The sequence below is a fragment of the Nematostella vectensis genome, chromosome 10 (genome assembly GCF_932526225.1).
Source record: "Nematostella vectensis chromosome 10, jaNemVect1.1, whole genome shotgun sequence".
NCBI classification, from domain to species: Eukaryota; Metazoa; Cnidaria; class Anthozoa; order Actiniaria; family Edwardsiidae; genus Nematostella; species Nematostella vectensis.
The window spans coordinates 14,966,918-14,981,801 of record NC_064043.1 but is presented as its reverse complement, the minus strand read 5'-3'; the positions used below and the strand labels follow the sequence as shown (position 1 = coordinate 14,981,801).

The following is a 14,884-nucleotide window of genomic DNA, read 5'->3' as shown; positions in this document are numbered from 1 at the left end:
TTTTAAAGCATCTCTCTAGGAAGTTCTGTATGTTTGTGAGATCCGAGTCTGAGGCACCAAAAACGGACAAGCCATAAGTGAAATTAGGAAGGACAATAGACTTAAAGAGGTGATCGAGTTCTTCTTGACAAATTCCTTCCTTTCTTAAAGATCTTAAAATGTAAAGACACTTATTTGCCTTTGTTAACTTGGATCGCACATGTTCACTGTATTTGCCGTTAGACTGAAAGGTAATCCCTAGAATCGGTAATACCGTACATTGCGGAATGTTGTTCACTAACTCGATATTCTGATTACACCCTTTCTTGCGGAAAACTAGCTCTTTGCATTTAGATGAATTACATACCAAGTAAGACCCCAAGCGATTACCTAAAGTAGCTAAAGACGAGGATACTGCTAGTACTGTCGCGTTTAGTACCAAACTCAAGTAAGACCCCAAGCGATTACCTAAAGACGAGGATACTGCTAGTACTGTCGCGTTTAGTACCAAACTCAAGTAAGACCCCAAGCGATTACCTAAAGTAGCTAAGGACGAGGATACTGCTAGTACTGTCGCGTTTAGTACCAAACTCAAGTTAGACCCCAAGCGATTGCCTAAAGTAGCTAAAGACGAGGATACTGCTAGTACTGTTGCGTTTAGTACCAAACTCAAGTAAGACCCCAAGCGATTACCTAAAGTAGCTAAAGACGAGGATACTGCTAGTACTGTCGCGTTTAGTACCAAACTCAAGTAAGACCCCAAGCGATTACCTAAAGACGAGGATACTGCTAGTACTGTCGCGTTTAGTACCAAACTCAAGTAAGACCCCAAGCGATTACCTAAAGTAGCTAAGGACGAGGATACTGCTAGTACTGTTGCGTTTAGTACCAAACTCAAGTAAGACCCCAAGCGATTACCTAAAGTAGCTAAAGACGAGGATACTGCTAGTACTGTCGCGTTTAGTACCAAACTCAAGTAAGACCCCAAGCGATTGCCTAAAGACGAGGATACTGCTAGTACTGTCGCGTTTAGTACCAAACTCAAGTAAGACCCCAAGCGATTACCTAAAGTAGCTAAAGACGAGGATACTGCTAGTACTGTTGCGTTTAGTACCAAACTCAAGTAAGACCCCAACCGATTACCTAAAGTAGCTAAAGACGAGGATACTGCTAGTACTGTCGCGTTTAGTACCAAACTCAAGTAAGACCCCAAGCGATTGCCTAAAGACGAGGATACTGCTAGTACTGTCGCGTTTAGTACCAAACTCAAGTAAGACCCCAAGCGATTGCCTAAAGACGAGGATACTGCTAGTACTGTCGCGTTTAGTACCAAACTCAAGTAAGACCCCAAGCGATTACCTAAAGTAGCTAAAGACGAGGATACTGCTAGTACTGTTGCGTTTAGTACCAAACTCAAGTAAGACCCCAAGCGATTACCTAAAGTAGCTAAGGACGAGGATACTGCTAGTACTGTCGCGTTTAGTACCAAACTCAAGTTAGACCCCAAGCGATTACCTAAAGTAGCTAAAGACGAGGATACTGCTAGTACTGTCGCGTTTAGTACCAAACTCAAGTAAGACCCCAAGCGATTACCTAAAGTAGCTAAAGACGAGGATACTGCTAGTACTGTCGCGTTTAGTACCAAACTCAAGTAAGACCCCAAGCGATTGCCTAAAGTAGCTAAGGACGAGGATACTGCTAGTACTGTCGCGTTTAGTACCAAACTCAAGTAAGACCCCAAGCGATTACCTAAAGTAGCTAAAGACGAGGATACTGCTAGTACTGTTGCGTTTAGTACCAACCTCAAGTAAGACCCCAAGCGATTACCTAAAGACGAGGATACTGCTAGTACTGTCGCGTTTAGTACCAAACTCAAGTAAGACCCCAAGCGATTACCTAAAGACGAGGATACTGCTAGTACTGTCGCGTTTAGTACCAAACTCAAGTAAGACCCCAAGCGATTACCGAAAGTAGCTAAAGACGAGGATACTGCTAGTACTGTTGCGTTTAGTACCAAACTCAAGTAAGACCCCAAGCGATTGCCTAAAGACGAGGATACTGCTAGTACTGTCGCGTTTAGTACCAAACTCAAGTTAGACCCCAAGCGATTGCCTAAAGTAGCTAAGGACGAGGATACTGCTAGTACTGTCGCGTTTAGTACTAAACTCAAGTAAGACCCCAAGCGATTACCTAAAGTAGCTAAAGACGAGGATACTGCTAGTACTGTTGCGTTTAGTACCAAACTCAAGTAAGACCCCAAGCGATTGCCTAAAGACGAGGATACTGCTAGTACTGTCGCGTTTAGTACCAAACTCAAGTAAGACCCCAAGCGATTGCCTAAAGACGAGGATACTGCTAGTACTGTTGCGTTTAGTACCAAACTCAAGTTAGACCCCAAGCGATTACCTAAAGTAGCTAAAGACGAGGATACTGCTAGTACTGTCGCGTTTAGTACCAAACTCAAGTAAGATCCCAAGCGATTACCTAAAGTAGCTAAAGACGAGGATACTGCTAGTACTGTCGCGTTTAGTACCAAACTCAAGTAAGACCCCAAGCGATTGCCTAAAGTAGCTAAAGACGAGGATACTGCTAGTACTGTCGCGTTTAGTACCAAACTCAAGTAAGACCCCAAGCGATTACCTAAAGACGAGGATACTGCTAGTACTGTCGCGTTTAGTACCAAACTCAAGTAAGACCCCAAGCGATTACCTAAAGACGAGGATACTGCTAGTACTGTTGCGTTTAGTACCAAACTCAAGTAAGACCCCAAGCGATTACCTAAAGACGAGGATACTGCTAGTACTGTTGCGTTTAGTACCAAACTCAAGTAAGACCCCAAGCGATTACCTAAAGTAGCTAAGGACGAGGATACTGCTAGTACTGTCGCGTTTAGTACCAAACTCAAGTAAGACCCCAAGCGATTACCTAAAGTAGCTAAAGACGAGGATACTGCTATTACTGTTGCGTTTAGTACCAAACTCAAGTAAGACCCCAAGCGATTACCTAAAGTAGCTAAAGACGAGGATACTGCTAGTACTGTCGCGTTTAGTACTAAACTCAAGTAAGACCCCAAGCGATTACCTAAAGTAGCTAAAGACGAGGATACTTCTAGTACTGTTGCGTTTAGTACCAAACTCAAGTAAGACCCCAAGCGATTACCTAAAGTACCTAAAGACGAGGATACTGCTAGTACTGTCGCGTTTAGTACCAAACTCAAGTAAGACCCCAAGCGATTACCGAAAGACGAGGATACTGCTAGTACTGTCGCGTTTAGTACCAAACTCAAGTAAGACCCCAAGCGATTACCGAAAGTAGCTAAAGACGAGGATACTGCTAGTACTGTTGCGTTTAGTACCAAACTCAAGTAAGACCCCAAGCGATTACCGAAAGACGAGGATACTGCTAGTACTGTCGCGTTTAGTACCAAACTCAAGTAAGACCCCAAGCGATTACCGAAAGTAGCTAAAGACGAGGATACTGCTAGTACTGTTGCGTTTAGTACCAAACTCAAGTAAGACCCCAAGCGATTACCTAAAGACGAGGATACTGCTAGTACTGTTGCGTTTAGTACCAAACTCAAGTAAGACCCCAAGCGATTACCTAAAGTAGCTAAGGACGAGGATACTGCTAGTACTGTCGCGTTTAGTACCAAACTCAAGTAACACCCCAAGCGATTACCTAAAGTAGCTAAAGACGAGGATACTGCTAGTACTGTCGCGTTTAGTACCAAACTCAAGTAAGACCCCAAGCGATTACCTAAAGTAGCTAAAGACGAGGATACTGCTAGTACTGTCGCGTTTAGTACCAAACTCAAGTAAGACCCCAAGCGATTACCTAAAGTAGCTAAAGACGAGGATACTGCTAGTACTGTCGCGTTTAGTACCAAACTCAAGTTAGACCCCAAGCGATTGCCTAAAGTAGCTAAGGACGAGGATACTGCTAGTACTGTTGCGTTTAGTACCAAACTCAAGTAAGACCCCAAGCGATTGCCTAAAGTAGCTAAAGACGAGGATACTGCTAGTACTGTTGCGTTTAGTACTAAACTCAAGTAAGACCCCAAGCGATTACCTAAAGACGAGGATACTGCTAGTACTGTCGCGTTTAGTACCAAACTCAAGTAAGACCCCAAGCGATTGCCTAAAGACGAGGATACTGCTAGTACTGTCGCGTTTAGTACCAAACTCAAGTAAGACCCCAAGCGATTACCTAAAGACGAGGATACTGCTAGTACTGTCGCGTTTAGTACCAAACTCAAGTAAGACCCCAAGCGATTGCCTAAAGTAGCTAAGGACGAGGATACTGCTAGTACTGTCGCGTTTAGTACCAAACTCAAGTTAGACCCCAAGCGATTACCTAAAGTAGCTAAAGACGAGGATACTGCTAGTACTGTCGCGTTTAGTACCAAACTCAAGTTAGACCCCAAGCGATTGCCTAAAGTAGCTAAGGACGAGGATACTGCTAGTACTGTTGCGTTTAGTACCAAACTCAAGTAAGACCCCAAGCGATTACCTAAAGACGAGGATACTGCTAGTACTGTCGCGTTTAGTACCAAACTCAAGTAAGACCCCAAGCGATTACCTAAAGACGAGGATACTGCTAGTACTGTTGCGTTTAGTACCAAACTCAAGTAAGACCCCAAGCGATTACCTAAAGACGAGGATACTGCTAGTACTGTTGCGTTTAGTACCAAACTCAAGTTAGACCCCAAGCGATTGCCTAAAGTAGCTAAAGACGAGGATACTGCTAGTACTGTCGCGTTTAGTACCAAACTCAAGTTAGACCCCAAGCGATTACCTAAAGACGAGGATACTGCTAGTACTGTTGCGTTTAGTACCAAACTCAAGTAAGACCCCAAACGATTGCCTAAAGTAGCTAAAGACGAGGATACTGCTAGTACTGTCGCGTTTAGTACCAAACTCAAGTAAGACCCCAAGCGATTACCTAAAGACGAGGATACTGCTAGTACTGTCGCGTTTAGTACCAAACTCAAGTAAGACCCCAAGCGATTGCCTAAAGTAGCTAAAGACGAGGATACTGCTAGTACTGTCGCGTTTAGTACCAAACTCAAGTAAGACCCCAAGCGATTACCTAAAGACGAGGATACTGCTAGTACTGTCGCGTTTAGTACCAAACTCAAGTAAGACCCCAAGCGATTGCCTAAAGTAGCTAAGGACGAGGATACTGCTAGTACTGTCGTGTTTAGTACCAAACTCAAGTAAGACCCCAAGCGATTGCCTAAAGACGAGGATACTGCTAGTACTGTCGCGTTTAGTACCAAACTCAAGTAATAATAATAATAATAATCTTTATTGCCTTAGATAAATCAACATGTCTAAGTTTACAAAATGTAGGAGAAACCGATTATAAGTAAATGCGCTACATCAATTATATGTCACTATATTTAAAGACAAGCCTATTGACAAAAGTATTTTTGAATCGCTCTGAGTTAACCCTAGGATAAATCACATTTCTTTTTCTGAGGTTGTATTTTTGGTCTTTTTTCTTAGGCAGGATTTTGCTCAGAGGATATTCAGGTTGATCTAAGCGAGTACGATAAATCTTCTTATCTGCCTCCTCTAGAAGTTTACGGATGTTTACAATGTTTGAAATGTATTTCCTTTTAAAGCATCTCTCTAGGAAGTTCTGTATGTTTGTGAGATCCGAGTCTGAGGCACCAAAAACGGACAAGCCATAAGTGAAATTAGGAAGGACAATAGACTTAAAGAGGTGATCGAGTTCTTCTTGACAAATTCCTTCCTTTCTTAAAGATCTTAAAATGTAAAGACACTTATTTGCCTTTGTTAACTTGGAACGCACATGTTCACTGTATTTGCCGTTAGACTGAAAGGTAATCCCTAGAATCGGTAATACCGTACATTGCGGAATGTTGTTCACTAACTCGATATTCTGATTACACCCTTTCTTGCGGAAAACTAGCTCTTTGCATTTAGATGAATTACATACCAAGTAAGACCCCAAGCGATTACCTAAAGTAGCTAAAGACGAGGATACTGCTAGTACTGTCGCGTTTAGTACCAAACTCAAGTAAGACCCCAAGCGATTACCTAAAGACGAGGATACTGCTAGTACTGTCGCGTTTAGTACCAAACTCAAGTAAGACCCCAAGCGATTACCTAAAGTAGCTAAGGACGAGGATACTGCTAGTACTGTCGCGTTTAGTACCAAACTCAAGTTAGACCCCAAGCGATTGCCTAAAGTAGCTAAAGACGAGGATACTGCTAGTACTGTTGCGTTTAGTACCAAACTCAAGTAAGACCCCAAGCGATTACCTAAAGTAGCTAAAGACGAGGATACTGCTAGTACTGTCGCGTTTAGTACCAAACTCAAGTAAGACCCCAAGCGATTACCTAAAGTAGCTAAGGACGAGGATACTGCTAGTACTGTCGCGTTTAGTACCAAACTCAAGTAAGACCCCAAGCGATTACCTAAAGACGAGGATACTGCTAGTACTGTCGCGTTTAGTACCAAACTCAAGTAAGACCCCAAGCGATTACCTAAAGTAGCTAAGGACGAGGATACTGCTAGTACTGTTGCGTTTAGTACCAAACTCAAGTAAGACCCCAAGCGATTACCTAAAGTAGCTAAAGACGAGGATACTGCTAGTACTGTCGCGTTTAGTACCAAACTCAAGTAAGACCCCAAGCGATTGCCTAAAGACGAGGATACTGCTAGTACTGTCGCGTTTAGTACCAAACTCAAGTAAGACCCCAAGCGATTACCTAAAGTAGCTAAAGACGAGGATACTGCTAGTACTGTCGCGTTTAGTACCAAACTCAAGTAAGACCCCAAGCGATTACCTAAAGTAGCTAAAGACGAGGATACTGCTAGTACTGTCGCGTTTAGTACCAAACTCAAGTAAGACCCCAAGCGATTACCTAAAGTAGCTAAGGACGAGGATACTGCTAGTACTGTCGCGTTTAGTACCAAACTCAAGTAAGACCCCAAGCGATTGCCTAAAGACGAGGATACTGCTAGTACTGTTGCGTTTAGTACCAAACTCAAGTAAGGCCCCAAGCGATTGCCTAAAGTAGCTAAAGACGAGGATACTGCTAGTACTGTCGCGTTTAGTACCAAACTCAAGTAAGACCCCAAGCGATTACCTAAAGTAGCTAAGGACGAGGATACTGCTAGTACTGTCGCGTTTAGTACCAAACTCAAGTTAGACCCCAAGCGATTACCTAAAGTAGCTAAAGACGAGGATACTGCTAGTACTGTCGCGTTTAGTACCAAACTCAAGTAAGACCCCAAGCGATTACCTAAAGACGAGGATACTGCTAGTACTGTCGCGTTTAGTACCAAACTCAAGTAAGACCCCAAGCGATTACCTAAAGTAGCTAAAGACGAGGATACTGCTAGTACTGTTGCGTTTAGTACCAAACTCAAGTAAGACCCCAAGCGATTACCTAAAGTAGCTAAGGACGAGGATACTGCTAGTACTGTCGCGTTTAGTACCAAACTCAAGTAAGACCCCAAGCGATTACCTAAAGTAGCTAAGGACGAGGATACTGCTAGTACTGTTGCGTTTAGTACCAAACTCAAGTAAGACCCCAAGCGATTGCCTAAAGACGAGGATACTGCTAGTACTGTCGCGTTTAGTACCAAACTCAAGTAAGACCCCAAGCGATTGCCTAAAGACGAGGATACTGCTATTACTGTTGCGTTTAGTACCAAACTCAAGTAAGACCCCAAGCGATTGCCTAAAGTAGCTAAAGACGAGGATACTGCTAGTACTGTCGCGTTTAGTACCAAACTCAAGTAAGACCCCAAGCGATTACCTAAAGTACCTAAAGACGAGGATACTGCTAGTACTGTCGCGTTTAGTACCAAACTCAAGTAAGACCCCAAGCGATTGCCTAAAGTAGCTAAGGACGAGGATACTGCTAGTACTGTTGCGTTTAGTACCAAACTCAAGTAAGACCCCAAGCGATTGCCTAAAGACGAGGATACTGCTAGTACTGTCGCGTTTAGTACCAAACTCAAGTAAGACCCCAAGCGATTGCCTAAAGACGAGGATACTGCTATTACTGTTGCGTTTAGTACCAAACTCAAGTAAGACCCCAAGCGATTGCCTAAAGTAGCTAAAGACGAGGATACTGCTAGTACTGTCGCGTTTAGTACCAAACTCAAGTAAGACCCCAAGCGATTACCTAAAGTACCGAAAGACGAGGATACTGCTAGTACTGTCGCGTTTAGTACCAAACTCAAGTAAGACCCCAAGCGATTGCCTAAAGTAGCTAAGGACGAGGATACTGCTAGTACTGTTGCGTTTAGTACCAACCTCAAGTAAGACCCCAAGCGATTGCCTAAAGTAGCTAAAGACGAGGATACTGCTAGTACTGTCGCGTTTAGTACCAAACTCAAGTAAGACCCCAAGCGATTGCCTAAAGTAGCTAAAGACGAGGATACTGCTAGTACTGTCGCGTTTAGTACCAAACTCAAGTAAGACCCCAAGCGATTACCTAAAGTAGCTAAAGACGAGGATGCTGCTAGTACTGCTGCGTTTAGTACCAAACTCAAGTAAGACCCCAAGCGATTACCGAAAGACGAGGATACTGCTAGTACTGTCGCGTTTAGTACTAAACTCAAGTAAGACCCCAAGCGATTGCCTAAAGTAGCTAAGGACGAGGATACTGCTAGTACTGTTGCGTTTAGTACCAACCTCAAGTAAGACCCCAAGCGATTACCTAAAGACGAGGATACTGCTAGTACTGTTGCGTTTAGTACCAAACTCAAGTAAGACCCCAAGCGATTACCTAAAGACGAGGATACTGCTAGTACTGTCGCGTTTAGTACTAAACTCAAGTAAGACCCCAAGCGATTGCCTAAAGTAGCTAAGGACGAGGATACTGCTAGTACTGTTGCGTTTAGTACCAAACTCAAGTAAGACCCCAAGCGATTACCTAAAGTAGCTAAAGACGAGGATACTGCTAGTACTGTTGCGTTTAGTACCAAACTCAAGTAAGACCCCAAGCGATTACCTAAAGTAGCTAAAGACGAGGATACTGCTAGTACTGTCGCGTTTAGTACCAAACTCAAGTAAGACCCCAAGCGATTACCTAAAGACGAGGATACTGCTAGTACTGTTGCGTTTAGTACCAAACTCAAGTAAGACCCCAAGCGATTACCTAAAGTACCTAAAGACGAGGATACTGCTAGTACTGTCGCGTTTAGTACCAAACTCAAGTAAGACCCCAAGCGATTACCTAAAGACGAGGATACTGCTAGTACTGTCGCGTTTAGTACCAAACTCAAGTAAGACCCCAAGCGATTACCTAAAGTAGCTAAGGACGAGGATACTGCTAGTACTGTCGCGTTTAGTACCAAACTCAAGTTAGACCCCAAACGATTACCTAAAGTAGCTAAAGACGAGGATACTGCTAGTACTGTCGCGTTTAGTACCAAACTCAAGTAAGACCCCAAGCGATTACCTAAAGACGAGGATACTGCTAGTACTGTCGCGTTTAGTACCAAACTCAAGTAAGACCCCAAGCGATTGCCTAAAGTAGCTAAAGACGAGGATACTGCTAGTACTGTTGCGTTTAGTACCAAACTCAAGTAAGACCTCAAGCGATTACCTAAAGTAGCTAAAGACGAGGATACTGCTAGTACTGTTGCGTTTAGTACTAAGCTTAAGTTAGATTTGGACGAAGGACTTATGCTTGCAATGTCAGCCATTGCTTTGCCGACCTCCAGTTCACACCTAGGATTGTCTGAGGGGTTGTTGTTGTAATTTACTTTGAAAATAGTTTAAATTCGGTCGAGAGTTTTTTTGTGCTTTTGCAATACAGCAATCCTTAGGTCATCCTGTAAACTTACGGTGTTCAACTTTCGGTTAATGCTCAGCTCAGTACTATAAAATGGCTTTGGCATCGACCTGTGACCGCTACCTTCATTTGTTTGTACAGCCGTAAAATATATATAAGCTAGTATTTTCAGAAAACGTCTTCCATGTGGGTTGAGCGTGCGCATGTGCCTTCGTCACCGACGTCAATCGACCTTTAACGGTTCAGTCCAACTCAAGTTGTTATTTTGCAAACAAAACAAGTAAAATGCTACCAAAGCTCTTTCTTTTAGTACTTGTTGATTCGCGTCTCTGGGTTTTCGCGTTGTTTTGTTTGAATTTGTGCTGGAAGAGCAACAAGTAAAACTGCGACTTTTAAGTCCGAGAAACATAAGGTAAAGGATCTGTTAGCTGGGTATCTGGTCGCCGGGTAATAAGAAAAAACCTCTGTTCGAAGGACTAAATAGAAGAGGATAGATTTCCACAAATTACTTTTTCACAATTCTTCCCAATCAAATAAACTAAATATCAAACAAAACTCGTACAAACATATAGCCCCCGCTTCTTCATCGAATAACGATTTTGCGCTTTTCTAGAATGTTAATAGCATAAACACATTGTATGACAGTTGCGTGATCAATTATTGCGGGTATTTTATTTTGTTTCCGGAAAGAATATGCTGAAATTTTACATGCTAGCAAAAAGCTTTTCGATCATTACGATACCAATAGTAATAAAAATAATTTCAAATTACTGGTCAACTCAGTAATGGCACGTTAGTCTAGCGGTGCGAACACTGGTCTATGACCGCAGCTACCCGGGTTCGATTCCCATTGAGGGCGCTCATTTTTTTGTTTTTTACTTTTTATGATAATAATTAATTATACTGTTCTTGGTGTGTCATGACATCGAAAAGAAAAAAAAAAGGTATAAGGACATTTTTGTGTACTCTCAGCATCTTGGATGTGTTCATGCTATGTTCCGTATCCTGTATATCTTTTATGCACAAAAGAACATAACTAGGAAAATACATTTGTATTCACTAGTTGGCTCATACAGCCTTTGATTAGTTATATTATCAATAAAAGACTAGTCATCCCTTCAACATTTCTTTTTGCTCACATCCATTTAAGTTATATAGCATTTTAGCATATAGCATTTTATCTGAACAGGCGAAGAATAAACAAGCTTCCAGGTTATCATAATTTATCTGAATAGAATCAGATAGTTTAACAGAGCTTCGAGGGTTACCCCTTACATTTGTGGAAGCGCCAAAAAGGGGATTGGATCGATGACGTAGATCGAGGGTCTCACGCTAAATATGCAAATTTCTCAATTTTCTTTGGCCAACTCCTAAACTTGTAACACCATTCTTAAATCTGAATCGATTCAGTGCAGTCTGACTGGGCCTTAAAAGTGGTTACTAGTTACTGGTTATTGATATTTTGGTTTTCTTCTCAGGTATGTGCGAATGGACCTTGTGAGTGGTGGGTTTGACAATCTGACTAAAAGCAAAGGGAAGGGGGAGGGCAAGACCTCCGCCGCAGATGAGGACAAGCCTTCTATTAGCAAACAGGTAGAATTACACACATGCGAATGTAATCCCGCTGATTTGGCGTGACGTCGCCTGCTAATGTTTCCTTGTCGTCATGTGGTAGCGTTAAATTGTAGCTGTTAACTCTTATCTTTCAGCTATTCAGTGATGCCGACCCAGTCTTTCTCGCCAAAGAGTTCTGTTTTAAACTGGTACGAGATAGGTTGCCGCACGGGGAGTCGGGCGATGACCTGACTAGTTCCAAGGCTACCTCGGTTAAGTTCAATGTCAGCTGCGGTACGATCACTCAGCGGGTGAACCTATCATTTGTGCGTCTGACCATACAGATGGCGGATATGGTCGAGTTGCTGTTGAGCTATTCCGAGTCCAAGGTAAGTGTGGATATGTGGACCGTAAATGTGAAAGGGCTTCTAGCCATCGAAAAGATGGGCATTGCAGAGCTGCTGTTAAAGCTTCTCTGTCAGCCCGCATTTCGTCATTCTAACAAAACACCAATTGAATCAATCAAATCAAGCACAAGAGTTTTTCGTTTCGGTAGCAAGCCAATGAAAATACGGGGAAAATACTATATGATCGTTTTACAATTACTAGCCAACAGCGTGACAAATGGATGCTTTAGTGCGCACCAGGACATGACGAACCCTTCAAGCTTAATTAAAACTTTGATTCTCGCATACTAATAATACCCCTCGTACTCTAAAGATCAATGTTACTTATTTGAGTTTCATTATAAATAAGCCAGTTCTAAAATCGTGATACGTTATCTGTGTGTGCTGCCATCAGGTTGCTATGGACAGCACTGACGGTCCTGTACCAGAGTTCGCTCAGCTGTTTGTCCCCGGGAGCTCGCCCAGGCAGCAGCCCTCTGTCCCCATGGTCAAGTGCTGGAAGATCATGTACCAAGTCTTAGACTTGTATTCCTCTCTTCCAAGAGAAGCCAAGAATAAAGGCTTTATGAAAAGAGGTGGCTTTGCAGGTGAGGAAAGGCCCCTTTTACATGGTGCCTGTGGAATTCATGATTGCTCACAAATGTGTACCCGGGAGCGGTGTTTACGCAGAACCGTGAGAATTTTCTCTCTCTGTTTACACGGGTCTCGTATAGCTAGCTATCTTTTTTCGTCCATCAAGGGCTGGCTCCATATATTCGACGCATTTGAAATATGAATGCAACAGCGGAAACGGTTCTGTGTAAAGGGGCTCAATCAGGCATTTGTCCTCCGATCTTTTCGATTCATTTGGGTAATGTTCCAAGAAAGAACTCGGGTTTATTTTTTTATATATCTATTTGTACTTTATTGTTGGTTTAAGTGTAGAAACATCCATCGATCAATGCCAAAACACAAACACCACCCTAAGAATTCATTATCATTCTAGCCATTCTCATTTTACAGAACGAATATCGCCAGAAAAACCATGTGATGTACGTATAGACATTGAAGACGGCCCCCGCAGGCGTCCATCGGGACCAGCCTCCCAAAGCACTCGCCAGTCCGATATTAGCCACAGGGACTGGCACGAGCTGACACTCCCCGACTACACCCTCTCAGGTGTGGTCACCCTACCCCGAACCCGACTGCTTGCTATGATCGGTGGACTGGTCCTAGAGACAGAAATAAAAGACGTAAATTCTTCAGTAACAAGAAGGGGCGAGATGGATGGGCCAAGCTTTGGTGAGTCAAAATCGGGTGATGAGATTTGATCGGAAAAATATCATTTTAAGTAGATATCTAAAACGGGGAGGTAGTCTGTAATGCCTGACTTTCATTACAGGTCGATGTACGTTTTTTAAGTAGACATCTTATACGCAGGGATTCTCCGTACTGTCCATAATTCTTAACTTTTTTACAGGTCAATGTACGGGCTCTGTGTCTGCGCACCTTGGAAGTATCAGTGTTTCCCTGCTAGAAAAAGTCCAACGGCAGACCAGGCAAGTTATTAAAAGAGTAATCTGTAATGCCTAGTGCACACTAGCAACATATCGACATAACGACATGGGCGCGCGCACTATGTTTAGCCCGACACAACGACATGGACATAATGACATAAAAGAAAAAAAACATGTTCTTTCTTTTATGTCATTATGTCCCTGTCGTTATGTCGAAGATAAGAGTGCGCGCGCCCATGTCGTTATGTCGATATGTCGCTAGTGTGCACTAGGCATAACTACAGAGTATTAATGGGACCTACCTAATTCAGACAGTTATAGGTAAGTTGCGGGGTAAGTCTACAAAACACTAGAAATAAATTACAGTTGGGCAACACGGTAGTATACGGCATTAATAAAATAAACCATTTCCTAGTGTTTTCATTTATAATTCCAGTTCTTTTATGATTCTTTTATTTTTTCGACAGAACTGTTATAACATGCCACTTGAATCGTTCTCATGCCTTATACACATCCTCACATGATCGTGATCAAGAAAAGAACCTGGCATTACTGACGCTTGGACTGATCGAGATTGACATCCCGCAACATCCGGTGGCGCTTCACACGATGATGACCCGCAGTTCGCGCGCGATATCTCGCCACATCAGTGACATACAGACTCAGCGATCAGTGATACGGTGAGTTGAGCACATACAGACTCTGCTATCAGTGATACGGTGAGTGGAGCTCATACAGACTCTGCTATCAGTGATACGGTGAGTGGAGCTCATACAGACTCTGCTATCAGTGATACGGTGAGTTGAGCTCATACAGACTCTGCTATCAGTGATACGGTGAGTGGAGCTCGTACAGACTCAGCGATCAGTGATACGGTGAGTGGAGCTCATACAGACTCTGCTATCAGTGATATGGTGAGTGGAGCTCATACAGACTCAGCGATCAGTGATACGGTGAGTGGAGCTCATACAAACTCTGCTATCAGTGATACGGTGAGTGGAGCTCATACAGACTCTGCTATCAGTGATACGGTGAGTGGAGCTCATACAGACTCAGCGATCAGTGATACGGTGAGTGGAGCTCATACAGACTCGGCGATCAGTGATACGGTGAGTGGAGCTCATACAGACTCAGTGATACGGTGAGTGGAGCTCATACAGACTCTGCTATCAGTGATACGGTGAGTGGAGCTCATACAGACTCTGCTATCAGTGATACGGTGAGTGGAGCTCATACAGACTCGGCGATCAGTGATACGGTGAGTGGAGCTCATACAGACTCGGCGATCAGTGATACGGTGAGTGGAGCTCATACAGACTCAGCGATCAGTGATACGGTGAGTGGAGCTCATACAGACTCAGTGATACGGTGAGTGGAGCTCATACAGACTCAGTGATACGGTGAGTGGAGCTCATACAGACTCTGCTATCAGTGATACGGTGAGTGGAGCTCATACAGACTCTGCTATCAGTGATACGGTGAGTGGAGCTCATACAGACTCGGCGATCAGTGATACGGTGAGTGGAGCTCATACAGACTCGGCGATCAGTGATACGGTGAGTGGAGCTCATACAGACTCAGCGATCAGTGATACGGTGAGTGGAGCTCATACAGACTCAGTGATACGGTGAGTGGAGCTCATACAGACTCTGCTATCAGTGAT

At 43.3% G+C, this 14,884-nt stretch overlaps 1 protein-coding gene across 10 annotated transcripts in view; it reads left to right on the top strand.

Annotated features, from left to right (window-relative positions):
* The window catches only part of LOC5503383 (transmembrane protein KIAA1109), a 101,839-nt gene that overhangs the window by 54,650 nt on the left and 32,305 nt on the right, over window positions 1-14,884 (top strand). For all 10 annotated transcript variants that reach the window (XM_048733413.1, XM_048733411.1, XM_048733412.1 and 7 more), the window contains 6 exons: window positions 11,243-11,357; window positions 11,474-11,707; window positions 12,120-12,312; window positions 12,728-13,006; window positions 13,185-13,263; window positions 13,689-13,901. In XM_048733413.1, coding sequence (XP_048589370.1) covers window positions 11,243-11,357; window positions 11,474-11,707; window positions 12,120-12,312; window positions 12,728-13,006; window positions 13,185-13,263; window positions 13,689-13,901 — 1,113 coding nt within the window. The remainder of the gene's footprint in view (window positions 1-11,242; window positions 11,358-11,473; window positions 11,708-12,119; window positions 12,313-12,727; window positions 13,007-13,184; window positions 13,264-13,688; window positions 13,902-14,884) is intronic.